This window comes from Gilbertella persicaria (genome assembly GCF_025201335.1).
Source record: "Gilbertella persicaria strain CBS 190.32 chromosome Unknown B0P05scaffold_4, whole genome shotgun sequence".
Classification (NCBI taxonomy): domain Eukaryota; kingdom Fungi; phylum Mucoromycota; class Mucoromycetes; order Mucorales; family Choanephoraceae; genus Gilbertella; species Gilbertella persicaria.
Genome location: NW_026251965.1, coordinates 121,711 through 137,856, shown reverse-complemented (window position 1 = coordinate 137,856; position 16,146 = coordinate 121,711). Strand labels below are relative to the sequence as shown.

General features: G+C 35.5%; 9 protein-coding genes across 9 annotated transcripts; 7 read left to right on the top strand and 2 right to left on the bottom strand.

Moving 5' to 3' along the window:
* On the bottom strand, window positions 1-473 carry B0P05DRAFT_525138 (uncharacterized protein). Its single transcript, XM_051576282.1, has one exon. The coding sequence runs from the start codon at window positions 419-421 to the stop codon at window positions 194-196; it is 228 nt and encodes a 75-aa protein (XP_051438645.1). The 5' UTR covers window positions 422-473; the 3' UTR covers window positions 1-193.
* A 1,020-nt stretch (window positions 474-1,493) lies between these two features.
* On the top strand, window positions 1,494-2,840 carry B0P05DRAFT_525135 (guanine nucleotide binding protein, alpha subunit). Its single transcript, XM_051576281.1, has 5 exons — window positions 1,494-1,627; window positions 1,673-2,015; window positions 2,068-2,326; window positions 2,372-2,525; window positions 2,572-2,840. The coding sequence occupies exons 1-5, from the start codon at window positions 1,510-1,512 to the stop codon at window positions 2,757-2,759; spliced, it is 1,062 nt and encodes a 353-aa protein (XP_051438644.1). The 5' UTR covers window positions 1,494-1,509; the 3' UTR covers window positions 2,760-2,840.
* An 87-nt stretch (window positions 2,841-2,927) lies between these two features.
* On the top strand, window positions 2,928-3,556 carry B0P05DRAFT_525134 (uncharacterized protein). Its single transcript, XM_051576280.1, has one exon. The coding sequence runs from the start codon at window positions 3,086-3,088 to the stop codon at window positions 3,509-3,511; it is 426 nt and encodes a 141-aa protein (XP_051438643.1). The 5' UTR covers window positions 2,928-3,085; the 3' UTR covers window positions 3,512-3,556.
* Window positions 3,557-4,108: 552 nt separating this feature from the next.
* Window positions 4,109-4,558, bottom strand: B0P05DRAFT_484153 (uncharacterized protein). Its single transcript, XM_051575237.1, has 2 exons — window positions 4,387-4,558; window positions 4,109-4,341 (listed from the first exon to the last, which is right to left on the bottom strand). The coding sequence occupies exons 1-2, from the start codon at window positions 4,450-4,452 to the stop codon at window positions 4,222-4,224; spliced, it is 186 nt and encodes a 61-aa protein (XP_051438642.1). The 5' UTR covers window positions 4,453-4,558; the 3' UTR covers window positions 4,109-4,221.
* Window positions 4,559-5,309: 751 nt separating this feature from the next.
* B0P05DRAFT_525131 (mitochondrial 39-S ribosomal protein L47 (MRP-L47)-domain-containing protein) lies at window positions 5,310-6,165 on the top strand. Its single transcript, XM_051576279.1, has 3 exons — window positions 5,310-5,595; window positions 5,637-5,803; window positions 5,849-6,165. The coding sequence occupies exons 1-3, from the start codon at window positions 5,430-5,432 to the stop codon at window positions 5,936-5,938; spliced, it is 423 nt and encodes a 140-aa protein (XP_051438641.1). The 5' UTR covers window positions 5,310-5,429; the 3' UTR covers window positions 5,939-6,165.
* On the top strand, window positions 6,166-9,426 carry B0P05DRAFT_525126 (glycoside hydrolase). The gene is made up of 10 exons (XM_051576278.1): window positions 6,166-6,407; window positions 6,463-6,663; window positions 6,710-6,789; window positions 6,844-7,018; window positions 7,067-7,242; window positions 7,297-7,342; window positions 7,386-7,689; window positions 7,735-8,713; window positions 8,758-8,847; window positions 8,901-9,426. Exons 1-10 carry the CDS (start codon window positions 6,170-6,172, stop codon window positions 9,021-9,023), a joined length of 2,412 nt encoding a protein of 803 aa, XP_051438640.1. The 5' UTR covers window positions 6,166-6,169; the 3' UTR covers window positions 9,024-9,426.
* Window positions 9,427-9,475: 49 nt separating this feature from the next.
* On the top strand, window positions 9,476-10,943 carry B0P05DRAFT_525122 (chitin synthase III catalytic subunit). The gene is made up of 5 exons (XM_051576277.1): window positions 9,476-9,679; window positions 9,733-9,813; window positions 9,875-9,978; window positions 10,028-10,138; window positions 10,192-10,943. The coding sequence occupies exons 1-5, from the start codon at window positions 9,517-9,519 to the stop codon at window positions 10,723-10,725; spliced, it is 993 nt and encodes a 330-aa protein (XP_051438639.1). The 5' UTR covers window positions 9,476-9,516; the 3' UTR covers window positions 10,726-10,943.
* On the top strand, window positions 10,894-11,556 carry B0P05DRAFT_462731 (protein-tyrosine phosphatase-like protein; the record flags this gene model as incomplete). Its single annotated transcript, XM_051574131.1, has 2 exons — window positions 10,894-11,139; window positions 11,191-11,556. 2 exons carry the CDS (start codon window positions 10,894-10,896, stop codon window positions 11,554-11,556), a joined length of 612 nt encoding a protein of 203 aa, XP_051438638.1.
* A 230-nt stretch (window positions 11,557-11,786) lies between these two features.
* On the top strand, window positions 11,787-13,515 carry B0P05DRAFT_525120 (aldehyde dehydrogenase). Its single transcript, XM_051576276.1, has 6 exons — window positions 11,787-12,510; window positions 12,565-12,755; window positions 12,802-12,957; window positions 13,006-13,077; window positions 13,122-13,384; window positions 13,430-13,515. The coding sequence occupies exons 1-6, from the start codon at window positions 11,826-11,828 to the stop codon at window positions 13,464-13,466; spliced, it is 1,404 nt and encodes a 467-aa protein (XP_051438637.1). The 5' UTR covers window positions 11,787-11,825; the 3' UTR covers window positions 13,467-13,515.
* Window positions 13,516-16,146: the final 2,631 nt, after the last annotated feature.

Sequence of the window (16,146 nt, the reverse complement as noted above, 5' to 3'; positions counted from 1 at the left end):
GAGTTAATATTCCATTTAAAATGAACACTGTGTGAGAGTGTGTATATGTGTGTCTGTGAAACGTAAATTTAGTCTATTTTTTTTATTATTAAACTAAAATAGATGAAATGTAATAATGTATGTGTGTATAAAAAATGGGATGCATCAAACTATGTACAAAAAAAATAAAATAAAGAGCAAAGAAAATATGAAATTATGATTGTTGTTGTTGTATTGCCTTAAGAGCTGAAATTGTGTCCATGCCCATCTTGCGTTTTTCAGTGTAACAAGGTACCTTCTTCTTTAACTGTGCTTCTGTAAATTTACATAATTGTCGTGCATATTCATTTTGAGCCAACACCATCAAATCTTCTCTTGTCATAGATGTAGTAATTGTGTTTTGATCGTAATCAAATGATACTTTTGAATGTAAAGAAGCCATTATGATAGTGATAATGATAATGATAATGATAATAAATGAAAGAAAAAAGAAAACGAGACTAATGTATGATCTTGGAAAAGGGCCTTTTTATAGAATTACAAGTCAGAAAGTGTACCATGACATCATATATAGTCTTAGACTATAATTTCTAATTTCTATATAATCTTTTCTCTCTCTCTTGAGTCTTTCCAGATCAAATCTATTTTGGAAATATATATATATATATATATATATGTTTATACAAACAAAAAAGCACATCTTTAAGTGCCATTGATTTTCTTTTTAAATGTATGTCATCAGGCTATGCATGTTTATCATTTCCTTTCTTTGTAATCTGATACATGAAAAATAAGAGTTTTTCTCAGGCTAATTTTTGATTTAACTTTGTTAAGCATAATCATTCGCATCTTGTTTTAGAAAAAGCCAATTGACTAAGTGATGTCATCAAACACTTTTGACAAATGCTGCTGAATCATATGTTAGCATTTAAAGAAGCCAATGAGGCCTTCTTAATATCAAAATAACTTGGGTTCATCTTTGTACTGTCGTTTTTTTTTTTTTTTTTTTTTTTTTTTTTTTTTTGCGTATAAAGAAAAAAAAAAAGCAGAAAGATTAAAGCAAAGACAGCCTTGGTATTTATCTTTTGCTCTTTTTTCTTGATTTGTTTCCTTCTCCTCTTTCTTGTCTCTCTCTCACTCATTTTTCTCTCTCCTTGATTTGATGAATATTGTGAAACAATAGAAACGGGTTCGAGTGTTGATGTTAATTAGCTCCTTGGATCTCTCTGTCTCTCTCTCCCCTCTTTGTTTCTTTTTATTAAGGTGTTAGTTAGGCAAATTATAATTTGTAGTTCTGAATTTCTCTCGAGTTTAACATTGTCTTTTTAAATAAAAACAAGAAATAACAAGTTAGCGAAAATTTAAAGGAGTAAAAAATGCCACAAAGGAGAAACACAAAAAGAGATAAAAAGCGAAAGGGGGTGGAAGCTAATTAGGGAGTGAATGATGAGTGTTATGTATAGAAGGAGTTGAAATCATTTCCTGTTCTTTTTCTTCTTTTTCTTCTTTTTAAACGAAAAAAATAATAAGATGGGTTGTTGTCAATCAAACGAAGTTCATGATGGGAAAGCCCGTAATGAAGAAATTGAAAACATTATTAAGCGAGATAAACTCAACATGAGAAATGAAGTTAAAATGTTATTGTTAGGTAATTTCTCATCCTTTTTTGACAACATTTAATTGTTTTCATTAGGTGCTGGTGAATCAGGAAAATCAACCATCTTAAAGCAAATGAAGCTCATTCATGATGGTGGTTATTCCCGGGATGAAAGAGAGGCTTTCAAAGAAATCATTTATTCAAACACAGTTCAATCCATGAGAGTCATCATAGAAGCTATGGAAAATATGGACGTAGCCTTTGCTTCTCCTCAAAACAGAAATCACAGCCATATTATTCTTGATTTACCTTCTCAAATTGAACAAGACTCGCTACCTTCAGAAGTGACTCTAGCCTTAAAGTCATTATGGAAAGATGAAAATTTGCTCAGTGTGTTTGATAGAAGTCGCGAATATCAATTGAATGATTCTGCTAAATAGTAAGTGATTTTGATTTAAAAAAAGAAAAATATGAGACTTATATTTTATCAGTTATTTCGATTCCATTGATAGAATAGGAGATGTAAACTATATACCAACAGACCAAGATGTACTTCGTTCAAGAGTAAAGACGACAGGTATCACTGAGACTACCTTTGTGATTGGTGATCTTACTTATCGTATGTTTGATGTTGGTGGTCAAAGATCTGAAAGAAAGAAATGGATTCACTGTTTTGAGAATGTGACAGCTATCATTTTTTTGGTAGCCATTTCTGAATATGATCAAGTCTTGATTGAAGACGAAACAGTGGTATGTAGATACGTTTGTGTCATCCAAGTTAATTTGTTTGCTTAGAACCGTATGCAAGAAGCCTTGACTTTGTTTGACTCTATCTGTAATTCTCGTTGGTTTATCAAGACTTCCATCATTCTTTTCTTAAACAAGATTGATATCTTTAAAGAAAAGTTGCCAAAGCACCCTTTAAAAGAAAGCTTTAATGATTTTGAAGGTAAAGATACAAGACGCATTAGGCTTTTATTCACTGTATGTAATAGGACCAGAAACGTATGAATCTGCTAGTGACTACATCTTGAATCGATTTGTGTCTTTAAATCAATCTGATTCTAAACAAATCTATACGCATTTTACTTGCGCTACAGATACTCAACAGATTCGGTTTGTTATGGCAGCTGTCAATGATATTATTATTCAAAATAATTTACGAGATGTTGGTCTTTTATAAATGTATATCGTTTTTTCTTACTTATTTTACTTTTAATATTTATATTTATATATATAAAATCTGTTGACATTCACTAATTAATGAGATGGGTTATAAAGAACCCTTATTTTTTTTTCTTTTTTTCTTTTTCTTTTTTTTTTTTTTTTTTTTTTTTTTTTTGCATGTATCAAAACTGGGAAGAAGCAATAATTGAAGCATTTGAATGGTATCCAGTGCAGGATATCATTAGACATTTACATGAATTACGACGTTTCATTATACGTACTCAAGGCGCATTTGCAATCACTTATCTTCCAAAACTGATAGGTAATGAAGACACGAATGGAATGTATACTTTACCTGCTTCAAAAATAAGACGATTTCCAGCAAAACAAGAATATCTCTGTGAAGCTATCGGTGAATGGGGTATCATTAAAGATAAATTAGAACTGGTGGCCGATGTGCTCTGTCATCCCAATCGTATCAATAGAAACTATCCTAAATTTGACACACAAGGTGAAGCAGAAGAATATGCGTTTGAGCTGGTCAACCAGTTACTTCAAAAGATCGAAAATAGAAAAGATGTTGTCAACCAAAGTATATTTGAAGAAAGGTATGGACTAAAATGGATAGAAGAAGACCAAGTTCAGGAAGATAGAGAGGAACAAACGTTGGTGGTTCTAGAGGATGGGCAGCGTTCTACAGATCGAGAAGATCATGATAAACAAACCAGTAGTAATGGTGTACCTAATATTGCTGAAAACAGCCTGTAAAAATCACAAAATAAAATAGCTAAATATCTACTATTCAAGTGTGTGTGTGTGTGTGTGTGTGTGTGTGGCAGCAATAGCTTTCAAAAAAAAAAAAAAAGTACAACTGCTCAAGGTGAAGCAAAATAACTTTAATGCAAGAGCAGAATAGACATGAATTTATCATTTATGACAATGACGAAATCATTTGATGGGCAATGAAAATAACGACGACAAAAAGCAATTCTTTAGACAGATTAAGAAATGATTCGCCTCCCCCTTTTTATTTTACAAATAGAATAAGTAGGAGCATAGCATGATTTCATTCAGACAAGATGTGAGGCAGGAATAAATTCAATCTCCGACTTAAATTGGGAGACAGTATATCATTAAGGGAGAGTCTCCCCATGTGTTTTTAATACTCTTATTTACACGTGCCTGAACTCGTTCTGCTCTGCTAAACACACACATACTTACTTTAAATAATTCCCCCAGATTGCAGAAATAAGCAAATTCTAAATCTTTGCATAGTTACACGAAAATGATGATGATGTATTGGTAATACAAACATTTTGTCATTTAAAATGCAAATTTAGCTCACTTTACACTTTTGTTGTTATTGTGGGAAAACACTACATGAGTTTTCTTTATTTCAGAGGTATATGGTGTGAATATATATATATATATGTATAAAGTAGAGATCAAACTACGATTACTGTTTTTTTTTGTACAAATTAAAGTTCTTTAAAAAGTTGGGTATCTTGTTCTTTTGACACTTGTTCTTCTGTCACTTCCATTGTTGGTGGTAATAAGTTCCACTGAGAAGGATGTACGCCATTTCTAGGGCAAGATGTCTAAAATACATGTTAGAAATCGCGCTTATTTAGTTAAACCTTTACTTGGTGTTCTGGTAACCAGTGACCACATAATTCGCATGTTGCAGGGCAGACAATAAAAGGAAGCATGATGAAAGCAAGACAAGGATAGGAAGAGAAGAAAAAAAAAGAGAAAACATCATCACGTATTTATACTTTTTTTTTTCGTATGACCAGAAAAAAAAAAAAGGGGGTTGTGTATATTCTTCCATATACAGCTAGTAAGGTTCCTTGCCTTCTCATTCTCCTTATCCTACAACACACTCACCTCAATGCAAACTCTGTTTATGGTCATTATTGGCTAAAAATCAGGAACTGCGCTTTAAAAATAAACAGGGAGATCCAAGCCCGAATTCACATGTGTGAATACACGTTTTATTTTACACATTTTTTTATTAAAAAAAAAGATGGTCAGAGTTAAAAAAAAGGGAGCAATCTCTATTTTATGTTTTTTTTCCGCGGAAGTCCTTCTATATACAAGTATGATATATATTATCTGCATTCAATTTGACTCGAGTGATACAGTGCACAAAGTTTATCTGTAAAGAACCAATGGGCAACGTGAAATCAGAAAAACTTCATTGTGACTCTAATAGATAGAAAGGGCCAACTGGTTATCATCCGTGCGCATATCAAAAATGGAAACATGATAATGTCAACATGAGTCACAAACACAAGATCCTGTGAATTTGATTTGTATTATGGTCTGGTTGCTATGGCAGAATGAATGTCATAGCAACCAGGCTTAAATAATCAGGAACGAAAAAATGATAATCAGTTTGACAGATTGGTCTAATGAAACATTAGAGAATTTGGAATTCATGAGCAAAATTACTTTCTGTGAACTCATGAGAATGTTTTATTGAATGCTGGTATGTCTATAAATTAAGAAAAAAGTGAGAGAGAGAGAAATGCTGTCTCTACATCGAATAGCATACAGAGAGGCATGAAGGTGTCTTTCTATCAAAGTCCGCAATAAGCGGCAAACAAGTCACAGTATCCACCCTCGCAAATTTTATTTTTTCTTTAGCCCTGCTTCTCTCTCTTTTTTTTCCTCTTTATACAGCATGTCTATGTTACAACGTATCACACGCTCTGTCAACTGGAACTTGAACGTTCGCTCCTTCAGCACTTCAAGAGCCGCTTTATCAACAGAAGCAACACCTGCCAAACCTACCGGCTTGTACCAATTTTTCGAAAATAATGAAGCTTTACCGAAACAAAACTGGACAGGTACACAGACTATGATAAACCATGTTTTAAAACTAGAATAGGTCGCGCTTGGAAGGCACAAGAACTTCGTCAAAAATCATTTGAAGATCTTCACAAATTATGGTATGTCTTGTTAAAGGAGCGTAATGTTCTTGCAACCCAAAGAGAAGAAGCCAAGCGATTGAAATTACCAAAGCAAATCTGGACAAATCAAGGTCGTTTACAAAAGGTAGGTAATTCATAGACTGATATCGTGATTGCTTATCAACCATAGTGTAAAAAATCAATGGCTAGAATCAAGTTTGTGTTGAATGAAAGACAAATAGAATATGAACAACAATTCATCAACAAGCAATCTTCGTAAATACTGTATTGATATTCATCATAATAATAAAAAAAGCATGGGCATTTCTCATTAGTAGATAACAACAACACCAACAACTGTTCTGCATGAATCAACAAGATAATTCTATATTTTGTCTAGACGTGACTCTACAATTATCACTTGTTAATTCAAGATCCGAGATGAGTGATGTTTAAGCCTATCGTTGGTCCAAAATTTAGTCTTTTTTTTTTTATTTCTTTCGTGTTCATCATGACTTTGGAACAAGGGAACAGATGGGCAGGCTCACTTGCAAAAGTGTCTGCTTTAGCCTTGATGGTTTCTTCAGTAGCAGCTGACATTATGCCAGGAACAGCAAGTGCTTCAAATAGCTCTCTTTTGTGGGGCACATATCGTCCTAACCTTTATTTCGGCACGAGACCGCGTCTTCCCGAGTCTTTGATGACTGGTTTGATGTGGTTTGATGCTAACAACTTTCAGGGCTTTCAGCGTATGTAGCCCGGTTGAAAGAAACAAAAAAAAAAAAAACTTAACCTACATATTAGGTATAAGACATGCATGCGACCAAAATGATGGTATTGCTGGTTATGGCTATCATAAGCACGATGGTAGAGAATATGCATCTCAAGAAATCAATGATGCTCCTAGCAATATTAAGCTGAGTACAGAATTCATTAAAGTACCTAGTGGGAAGCATGGTGGTGATTGGGGTGTTCGCGTTAGTGGAACACCTTTAAATGGGTTTGGTAAGTTGTGCTCTATAGACAACTGAAAGTTAATAGACATTGTCAGATACAACTACTTCTGTTATTTTCTATTTTGGTATTGAAGGTGCAGGCGGAATTGACATTATGAGTAAAATGTCGAAAAAGGTATACATCTACTATAGGCACCGAAAAGATATTAAAATGCCGATGGGGTATTAGGGCCTTGAGTCGCCTATTCGACTCGAGGGAGATACTCCTGATTTAGGAGACTTTGAAATTCAGATTATAGATAATCCCTTGAACACATATCCACAAGAAGGACTAGATCAAGACCTCAAGCGTACTCAATGGTTAGGAAGAGAAGTGCCCGAAGGTCAAATCTGGAGAGCAAAAGGTAAGCAAAAACAAATAAATACATGACAAAATTGACTAATTTATATAGATGTTGTGATGGAGAATATCGTTTTAGGTGCTCGTGGACGTCTTGCTCATGGAACCCAAGAAGAAGCAATGCAAAAACCTTTCAAATACTTTACTTTGAGCAACAAGTTAGTCGAAGAAGAAGGTCAAGTAGCTAATTTCTATGTCTTTCAAAAAGTTTTAAAAGGCGAATTTCAGGTACAATCTTTCCCTCCCCCCTCCCTCAGATTGAAACTCATACTCTTTGTTTAGTTTGATGTCATTTTCCGTTCTCAGAGTTCAAGCAAGCCCTTGACGAGTATGTCATCATCAAAGTTACATAGACTAATCAAAACCATTAGGTGAATCATTAAGCTCGGGATTAATTGAAAAGGAAAAGGCTTTCCATGATAGATTTGAAAAGACATTTCATTTAAAAGAAAAAGGGTTCTCTTCAGATGAAGTTGAATTTGCTCAATACTTGTTGAGTAACATGCTTGGTGGCATTGGTTATTTCCATGGCTCATCTGTAATTGACCGTTCTCATCCTCCTATGCAAGACGAAGAAAGCTTCAAGGGAGAACCTGCTCGACCAGAATTCTCTCCTCCCCAGACTTTATTCACTGCTACTCCCAGTCGTTCTTTCTTCCCTCGTGGATTCTACTGGTAACGTATGAACAGATTGGTAAAATCATACTCATTATCGTAAAGGGATGAAGGTTTCCATCAACTGTTGATTGGACAATGGGACAATGATCTTAGCCTTGATATTATCAAGCATTGGACTTCTATGATAGATGAGAATGGCTGGGTTGCTCGTGAACAAATCCTCGGTGAAGAAGCACGTAGTAAAGTGCCTGCCGAGTTCCAGACCCAATTCCATCACTATGCTAACCCACCTACTTTGTATCTCTCTATCAAACGTTACATTGACCGTCTAGAGAAACACCAACAAGACAGAACTCTGTTTGATAATCAACAGGTTCGTATGGGAACCTTGGACGATACAGACATGTTAACCAACTTGCACCTGGATCATGCTGAACTTGCAGATGGATGGCTCAAGTTGATATACCCTAAACTTCGTCAAAACTGGCTTTGGTTCCGAAACACACAGTTTGGCTACATTGACCGTTTCGGTCGTAAGGCACCTAACAAAGAAGCATATCGCTGGCGAGGTCGAACACTTAACCATACTTTGACTTCTGGCTTGGATGATTATCCTCGTGGTGAACCCAGTGTGGGTGAGCTTCATTTAGATCTTCATTCATGGATGGCCTTTGGTACAGGTCTACTTAGAGACATTGCCTCTAAACTGGGACCTGAGTTTGCTGGCGATTTTGAAGAATATGATCGAGTTCAAAAAGACATGTTAGTTAACTTGGACGCACTTCATTGGAATGAAGAAAAGAATATGTATTGCGACCAATCCCTTCAAGATAATCAACCTGTATTCATCTGTCATAAAGGCTATCTTTCCTTGTTTCCGATGATCCTCAACCTTTTGCCTATTGATTCTCCCAAGTTGGGTGCTATTCTCGACATGATTGAAGATGAAAAGGAATTATGGTCTCCCTATGGTCTCCGCTCCTTGTCTGCATCGGATGAATTCTTTGGTACCGCCGAGAATTATTGGCGAGGTCCTATTTGGCTCCCAATTAATTATTTGACCCTTCAAAGTTTGTACAAGGTATGTATAGGTGGTTTATTGCAACACATACTCAATCTTGATAGAACTATATGCACGTCTCTGGACCTTATCAAGCTCGCGCTCAAAAAATCTATAGTAAATTAAGAGACAACATTATTCGTAATGTCTATAGAGTAAGTTTGCTTGACATGTTTGTTCCATTATTGACTTTTTTTTTTAATAATAGGATTACAAAGAAACTGGTTATGTGTGGGAGCAGTATTCTGAAAGTACTGGTCAAGGTTTACGTAGCCATCCCTTTACAGGCTGGACAAGTTTAGTTTTGCTTATTATGGCTGAAGAATATTAAAATGAAAGGAGATGCATAAATACATTCTTTTAAAGAGTATTGATTCATATCAATGCAAACGAGTTTGTGTCGTACATACTTTAATGATCATAACATTATGCAATCTTAGCCGCGGCAAGTGAAAAAAAAATAGAAACACAATAACAATCATCTTTTCCATTGATCTTGATACCGCAAACACAAACATAAAAGGGGGATTGAATAATATAAAAAGGAGGGTGGGGGGCTTATTTTGATGTGTTTGTATATCAAAGCCGCACATCATTTACACCATCATATCACTATGCTGAAACTGAATTGTCCAAATAGTATTTTTAACGATTGGCTAGACTTTTAAATTATTTATAACCGAATTTGCCCCTAAAAAAACTTATTTTGTTACTCAGCCTATATTTTTTCTGTTTCTGTAAAATGATGTTATTCTTTTTTTTTTCTTCTTCTTTTTCATATACCACAAAAATATCAGCCAGATCGACAGTAAAGAAAAAAAGAAATGAGTAGTACAATCACTTATTACTTTGAAGCATTAAATTTCAATGGTATCTGTAAAAGCCTTGCGCTTGATTTATGTCCATTGATTGGCCAGTACGATGGTATTGAACCTGTCTGCTATTCTCGTAACGTCGAACTAAGCGGCAACATTATCTTTCAGCCATGTAATGATTTATTCTATTGAAGCTATCTTCTCTAACCTTTTGTTTTCTGTTAGCCACTTTGATTATCGATGTCGTTGCTATTATCATGACAATGATCATGATTTATCACATTCGTTCTAAATATACAGCAGTTGGTAAAATAACGATACATTCAACAAAAGAGCTTGGCTAAAAAAAATTTTTTTTTGTTCATAGGTCGACAAGAAATCGTCATGTTTTTTTACTTGTATATGCTTACAACATTACTTGATATGTTGCTTGTTACTGGCATTATTCCTATCTCGTCAGCTCCATACCCTGTAAGAAATGCATACATAAAAAAAATTATATTCTTACATTTCCGTATAGTGGTTTACAGCAATTCATGTTGGTTTGACATGTGCAACCTATTGGTGTCTATTATTGAACGGATTTGTTGGTTTCCAATTTGCAGAAGATGGTACACCATTATCCCTTTGGGTAAGCAAAACGCACCTTGATGCACACTGACATATTAACGTACATGACGATAGTCTATTCGCATTAGTTCGTTTGTTTGGTTCCTTGTTACTGGTTTCCTTGCCATTGCCACATTCAAGGGCGTTGCTGGTTTGAGTTATACTAGCCAAGGTCCACTTTGGGTCTTTTATCTTGTATTAAACTGGCTCATGTTCTTTATCTATATCATCTCTCAAATTGTACTTGTCATCAACACCTTGGATGATCGCTGGCCTTTGGGTGATATTTTGTTTGCTGCTGGCTTCTTTGCTATCGGCCAAGTCTTACTGTATGTCTTCTCAGTCATCATTTGTGAAAACACAAAGCATTATGTTGATGGTTTATTCTTTGGTGCTATTTGTAACTTGCTTACTGTCATGATGATTTACAAGTATTGGGATTCCATCACTAAGGAAGACCTTGAATTTTCAGTCGGTTCCAAGCAAAATGTTTGGGAAGTCAAAGAATTGTTGGGCGAAGATGAATTATCTCAATCTTACAACAGTTATCAACAAACCCCTTCTACTACACCTCAACATTATCAACCTTATGAACAACACCCTTATTAGACCTATTTTTTCTTCGTTTTCTTGTAACTTTCTGCACACATCTATATATCTAAACACACACATATACAAAAAAAAAGAGACATTCTATTACCTAATAAAACTGTTATTACATTGTTTTTATTAAATCCCCCCTTTTTTTTCTTTTCTCTTCTTTTCTTTTTATATATAATGCCAACAGAAGATACAGAGCTACCTTTAGAATCAGACTTGTATCAAACACTTGAATGTGGAGCAGACGGGAAACCTGGAGGAATTTTAATCACAAGCTTCGGGCAACAAGTTTGGCCACATATTTGGCTTGGAGGCTACAAAGCGCTTGAAAGCCACTCTTTTTTGAAAAAGAATAATATAACCCATATTCTCACGTTAGGTCACTTCAAACATACTTATGAGCCTGACCAGTTTGTTCATAAGGTAAAGAAGCCATATATTGTTTGACATGAAGCTCATTGCTTTTCTTCATAGATCATACGCATCACAGATAACCCGGAAGCCAATATCATACAATATTTTCCAGAAACCGTTGAGTTTATTTCACACGCAGTAGACAAAAATGAAAATATATTAGTTCATTGTCTAGCCGGTGTATCGCGTAGCCCGACAGTAGTAACAGCCTATCTTATGGCTACGCAAAAACTAAGATATAAAGAAGCATTGGCGAAGATTAGACAATCAAGGCCTTTTGTAAACCCTAATCCAGGGTTTATTCGTCAACTAAAGCTATTTCAAGACATGGACTATACGTTTGATTCACAGCATTCTGCTTACTTAGAATATAAAAAGCAGCATCCTATAGACGCTGGACATGTAGGACACAGTGAATATGAATAAACAAGTTAATACCTATGCTTGTTTTGTGTAACGAAAAAGTAGGTCATGCAGACTAAACTTTGATGTTGAATGGGTTTTGTGCCGTAAACTGAACCCTAACTATGATATATGATACGCGTACATTGAAATCGAATAAGATATCATTCTAAGCAAGCTGAGCGAGAATTCTGATTTAGTTCAAAAATAAGCACCAGTATAAATTAATGCAGCATTTTATCTTTTTTTCTCCCTTTATCTCTCTCTCTCTCTCTTTTATATATACACACGATATGACAAACATTCAAGTTATCTCTCCAAGCAATCAACAAGTCGCTTTTGAACTCCCTACTCTATCTCAAGAACAAGTAGACCAAGCTATCAAACGCTCAGTAGCTGCTTTTCCTACATGGAGAAAAGTACCTTTAAAGGAGCGTATCTCTATTTTTCAAAAGTTCTGTGAATTATTTGAAACCAAAAAAGACGTTATCGCTTCTTCTATCACTACACAAATGGGACGTCCTATCCGTTATGGCCATGGTGAAGTCAAAGGTGTTCTTGAACGCGCCAACTATATGATTTCTGTTGCTCAAGAAGCCTTGACTGATGAAATCATTGAAGATGTACCAGGCAAAGTGAAGCGTTTCCAACGTAAGGAGCCTCTTGGCCCTGTCTTCTTGATTGCTGCATGGAACTACCCTTATCTGACAACAGTGAACAATATTGTACCTGCTTTGCTATCCGGCAACACAGTCTTGTTAAAACAGTCACCTCAAACACCTTTATGTGCTGATATCTTTGTGGACACATTGAGAGAAGCAGGTGTTCCTCACGATGCTGTTCAGGCTGTTCATGTATTGGACAAGGAAGCAAACTATATTGTTCAGCATCCTTCTATTCAGTTTGTTAATTTCACAGGTAGTATTGCAGTTGGCAAAAAGATTCGTCAAGCAATCGGCGATAGACAACATTTGATTGGTAAGTTTAATAATACCCATACGGATGATGGCTCAACTCTCTCTCACATGGTAGGATCCGGCATGGAATTGGGTGGTAAAGATCCTGCTTATGTTCTGCCTGATACCGATTTGGATTTTGCTGTGGAAAATATTGTGGATGGCGCCTTTTTCAACTCAGGACAATGTTGTTGCTCTATTGAACGTTGTTATGTGCATGAAAGTATCTATGATACATTTGTAGCAAAGGCTGTTGAGATCGCTAAAGTAAGAAGCAAAAGAGAAGAAAATAAGTGTACTTATTTCATCTTAGAGCTATGTTCTTGGAGATCCCAAAGACGAAAAGACTACACTTGGTCCTATGGCTAATCTTAAGTTTGCTAAAGCTGTCAGAGCTCAAATTCAAGACGCTATCGATAAAGGAGCTAAACCTCTTTTGGATACCAAAACACTTTTCCCTCTTGATCAGGTAAACTACAGCCTGAAAGACCATGGATATATTTACATCTTTGTATAGAAAGACAATGCTTATGTTAGTCCCCAAATCCTCGTCAATGTTGACCATTCTATGCTTGTGATGAATGAAGAGGTGTGTATATACCATTCGAAATACACAATGCTAAAACATTATAGACATTTGGACCAGTTCTTGGTATCATGAAGGTCTCCTCAGATGAAGAAGCCATTAAATTAATAAACGACTCTCGATACGGTTTAACGGCCAGTATTTGGACTTCGAGTGAAGAGAAAGCGCTCGAAATTGGCGATCAAATTGAAACAGGTACTTGGTTCATGAACCGATGTGATTATATTGACCCTGCTTTGGCTTGGGTTGGTGCTAAAGAAAGTGGGTTGGGATTCTCTATGAGTAAGCAAGGCTTTAGTCAGTTTACAAGGTAAGACTATAGTGTTATATTTTATAGACTGACAATACGTTTTAGACCCAAGTCCTATCATCTCAAGCTTTCTCAAAAGTAAATAAGAGTGTTATCGCTTAAATAAAGTATCGTTATATAAAAGCCTTTTATTTGCAGTCTGTCTTGATTTATTAGATGTAATTCTTCTGCTATTCCTCAATTCTTTATAGTGATTTTACAATCAAGTATATCTGTTTTCAAGAGATCAAAAGCTTCATTTCCTTGGTTTAAACACGCTTTAATCACAGTAAGCTCCGAAGTAAGCATCCTTATTTTATCACGCCGGATAAAGTTTAGCTGAAGGATTGTCCTCAATGACTTGTTTGTTTTTGATGACTTAGGCTCTTTTCAAGCTGTCTCCCCAAGTTGGCGGAGATACCATCTAAGTTAATCGCGACACTAGATTATTTCAATAAACAGAGAGTTTCTAAAAGATGAAAAGGCATTCCTAAAATTTCGGGAAGATCATAAGAGGAAGTGCCAAAATTATTCTCGCAATGTCAAGGGCGCTAGAAGTTGATCTCAAATTTAAAAAAGGCTAGCCATTCAATACCTCATCAGAGGTCTGGCTAGTAAGTCTCTAAACATATTCCTGCTCTACTATCCTAACTATTTAGAAATATTTTGAAGTGGTCAACATCAAAGGTGACTATGTATATACATACATGATAAGTAATTTGTTCCAAACAAACGGCGCAGAACTACTACCAGAAAAAATCGCTCGAAGTACAATCTCCATCAAGATATTTTTGCGGAAGATATCTATAAAACGTTTAACCTCCCCTAGGGTAATGAAAACTATAGAGCAGTTGCCTTCTTTATGGATCAAGGCAAAACTGACAGCTATATTGAAAACAATCAATACTTGAATTTCAGAATAAAAATGCCTCAAGCTTTTGAAAAGTACAAACATATTTATGTTTTGCGCTTTGACAACATAACATTAAAAGATTATAGAAAAAGGCCCTAGAAAAGTGTTTACCCCTCGCGGTTTTATTCTCCTGATTGAGCTCAAGTGGCAGTAGATGCTTTTGAGGCTCCAGTGTGCATATATACTTCGTCTGAATTGCATCGTGGCAGTGCGAATGTTCCTATCACATCCGTACCAACTGATATTCCACACAACAATAAACCGGTGCCAATTTTCATGCAGACCATCTCAAACTATCACTGGATTGGCTTCAAAATAGTCCCCGATGAACTACCTTTGCCATCAGCCTTTAGTTTTTACTTTAGAATGATGGTAAACAAAAAGAATACGAAGATTACTGGAGCCAATGGCTAATGTTTACAACATCGATGATTAGAAATAAAATCTTCAAATCAAACGTTTTCGCATATAATTAGTATATATTTGAAAGCTGAACGAGCGGACAAAAATCAAGAAAAGACGTTCTAAATAGTTAGATGACAGAGAAGTGGACAATGGAGTAGATGGAGTGTTCCCCTTTCTCTACGAAAAACCAAAGCCTGCTATTTTGGACCGCAAAAATAAAAGACATTACAAATCTACATAACAAAGCCACCAGGCAAATAGGTACTTTAATGACGATTTATACAAATCTTTTCTTTAGACAATTGAAAGTGCTATAAATCCTATTTATACCTGCATGAATATTATTAATATCTACAAACAGTGTTTAATATCACTCATAATATCTTCAAAGCTAATTTTAGCTGAAAAACTCGAATTGAAAAAAAAATGGCCAAAATGACCTCTGATCCAAAGGATACTAGTCAAGAAAAAAGCTCATTTTGACAGTGTTCGACCTTCTTTTTGATGTTACAGAATGAAAATAGAGCTAGTAACAAGATTTCGTACTCAAAATGAGCGTAAAAAGCTCTAGTTTTTGGTCAATGTGTTTATTTGCCAACTGTACTACAAAATAATAAGGTATGCGTAAAAAAAACCTCGAAACCATTTTTTTTCACGTTGACGCAATATTTCACCAATAATGACGTTATCTTATATTATTTACGTCAGTAGGTTTAGGAAGCAAATACATAAATTTCTTTCTATTGCACCAAGCCGAAGCTCGATTTTTCATACTCCAATACAATTTATGCCGACTTACAAGTATGCCACTTGTGTACTCAAAGAAATATTTCTATGATTTTTGAAAATGCTTTTTTTTTGTAAGCCCATCACACTGATCATGAAGGCCTGGGGTGCATGATTCTTTCCATAATCTCTTTCATTGCTCTAGCTACCTTTTCTGTAGAGTTATCACTACAGCGTAAGCGATGGAAGAAATCTTCCACTAATGAAAGAAAAATGCTATGGTTGCTATGTTTTATTTGAAATTGGGAGTCGCTAGCCAATGACATCCTTCCATTGAATAAATTGTAGTAAGCGACTGTCAGTAGTCAACAACGTCTTCTCTTCCCAAATGACAACAACAATGGTTTGTGCTCTTCCTTGAATGCTACTGATCATCACTTTTTTGACCATGTTTCCTGTTGTAGCAGAGTGATTACAACAGCCATAGCAACCATAGCAACCATAGCAACCATAGCAACCATAGCAACCATAGCAACCATAGCAACCATAGCAACCATAATAGTAACCACGGCAACCGTACACCACAGTGTAAGCAATTATCCTTTTATTTCATCGGGTGGAACAAATTTTCGATCAAATGCCTTTCTCTTCCACATTTGAGTGAAGATTTGGCCAAAACTCTCCATCATCTATTTCTGGTAGAAGATTTCTTCCATTGCTTACGCTGTAGTGATAGCTC

Coding starts and splice junctions, on each gene's coding strand:
- B0P05DRAFT_525131 (XM_051576279.1), top strand. CDS start 5,430: ATGTCTATGTTACAACGTATCACACGCTCTGTCAACTGGAACTTGAAC. Junction 5,596..5,636: donor ACCGAAACAAAACTGGACAG/GTACACAGACTA, acceptor AAACTAGAATAG/GTCGCGCTTGGAAGGCACAA. Junction 5,804..5,848: donor ATCAAGGTCGTTTACAAAAG/GTAGGTAATTCA, acceptor TATCAACCATAG/TGTAAAAAATCAATGGCTAG.
- B0P05DRAFT_484153 (XM_051575237.1), bottom strand. CDS start 4,452: ATGCTTCCTTTTATTGTCTGCCCTGCAACATGCGAATTATGTGGTCAC. Junction 4,342..4,386: donor ACTGGTTACCAGAACACCAA/GTAAAGGTTTAA, acceptor CATGTATTTTAG/ACATCTTGCCCTAGAAATGG.
- B0P05DRAFT_525134 (XM_051576280.1), top strand. CDS start 3,086: ATGTATACTTTACCTGCTTCAAAAATAAGACGATTTCCAGCAAAACAA.
- B0P05DRAFT_525135 (XM_051576281.1), top strand. CDS start 1,510: ATGGGTTGTTGTCAATCAAACGAAGTTCATGATGGGAAAGCCCGTAAT. Junction 1,628..1,672: donor AGTTAAAATGTTATTGTTAG/GTAATTTCTCAT, acceptor TGTTTTCATTAG/GTGCTGGTGAATCAGGAAAA. Junction 2,327..2,371: donor TGATTGAAGACGAAACAGTG/GTATGTAGATAC, acceptor TTGTTTGCTTAG/AACCGTATGCAAGAAGCCTT.
- B0P05DRAFT_525120 (XM_051576276.1), top strand. CDS start 11,826: ATGACAAACATTCAAGTTATCTCTCCAAGCAATCAACAAGTCGCTTTT. Junction 12,958..13,005: donor CACTTTTCCCTCTTGATCAG/GTAAACTACAGC, acceptor ATCTTTGTATAG/AAAGACAATGCTTATGTTAG. Junction 13,078..13,121: donor TGCTTGTGATGAATGAAGAG/GTGTGTATATAC, acceptor AAAACATTATAG/ACATTTGGACCAGTTCTTGG.
- B0P05DRAFT_525138 (XM_051576282.1), bottom strand. CDS start 421: ATGGCTTCTTTACATTCAAAAGTATCATTTGATTACGATCAAAACACA.
- B0P05DRAFT_525126 (XM_051576278.1), top strand. CDS start 6,170: ATGACTTTGGAACAAGGGAACAGATGGGCAGGCTCACTTGCAAAAGTG. Junction 6,664..6,709: donor AACACCTTTAAATGGGTTTG/GTAAGTTGTGCT, acceptor AGACATTGTCAG/ATACAACTACTTCTGTTATT. Junction 8,848..8,900: donor TTATTCGTAATGTCTATAGA/GTAAGTTTGCTT, acceptor TTTTAATAATAG/GATTACAAAGAAACTGGTTA.
- B0P05DRAFT_525122 (XM_051576277.1), top strand. CDS start 9,517: ATGAGTAGTACAATCACTTATTACTTTGAAGCATTAAATTTCAATGGT. Junction 9,814..9,874: donor TTCTAAATATACAGCAGTTG/GTAAAATAACGA, acceptor TTTTGTTCATAG/GTCGACAAGAAATCGTCATG. Junction 9,979..10,027: donor TCTCGTCAGCTCCATACCCT/GTAAGAAATGCA, acceptor ATTTCCGTATAG/TGGTTTACAGCAATTCATGT.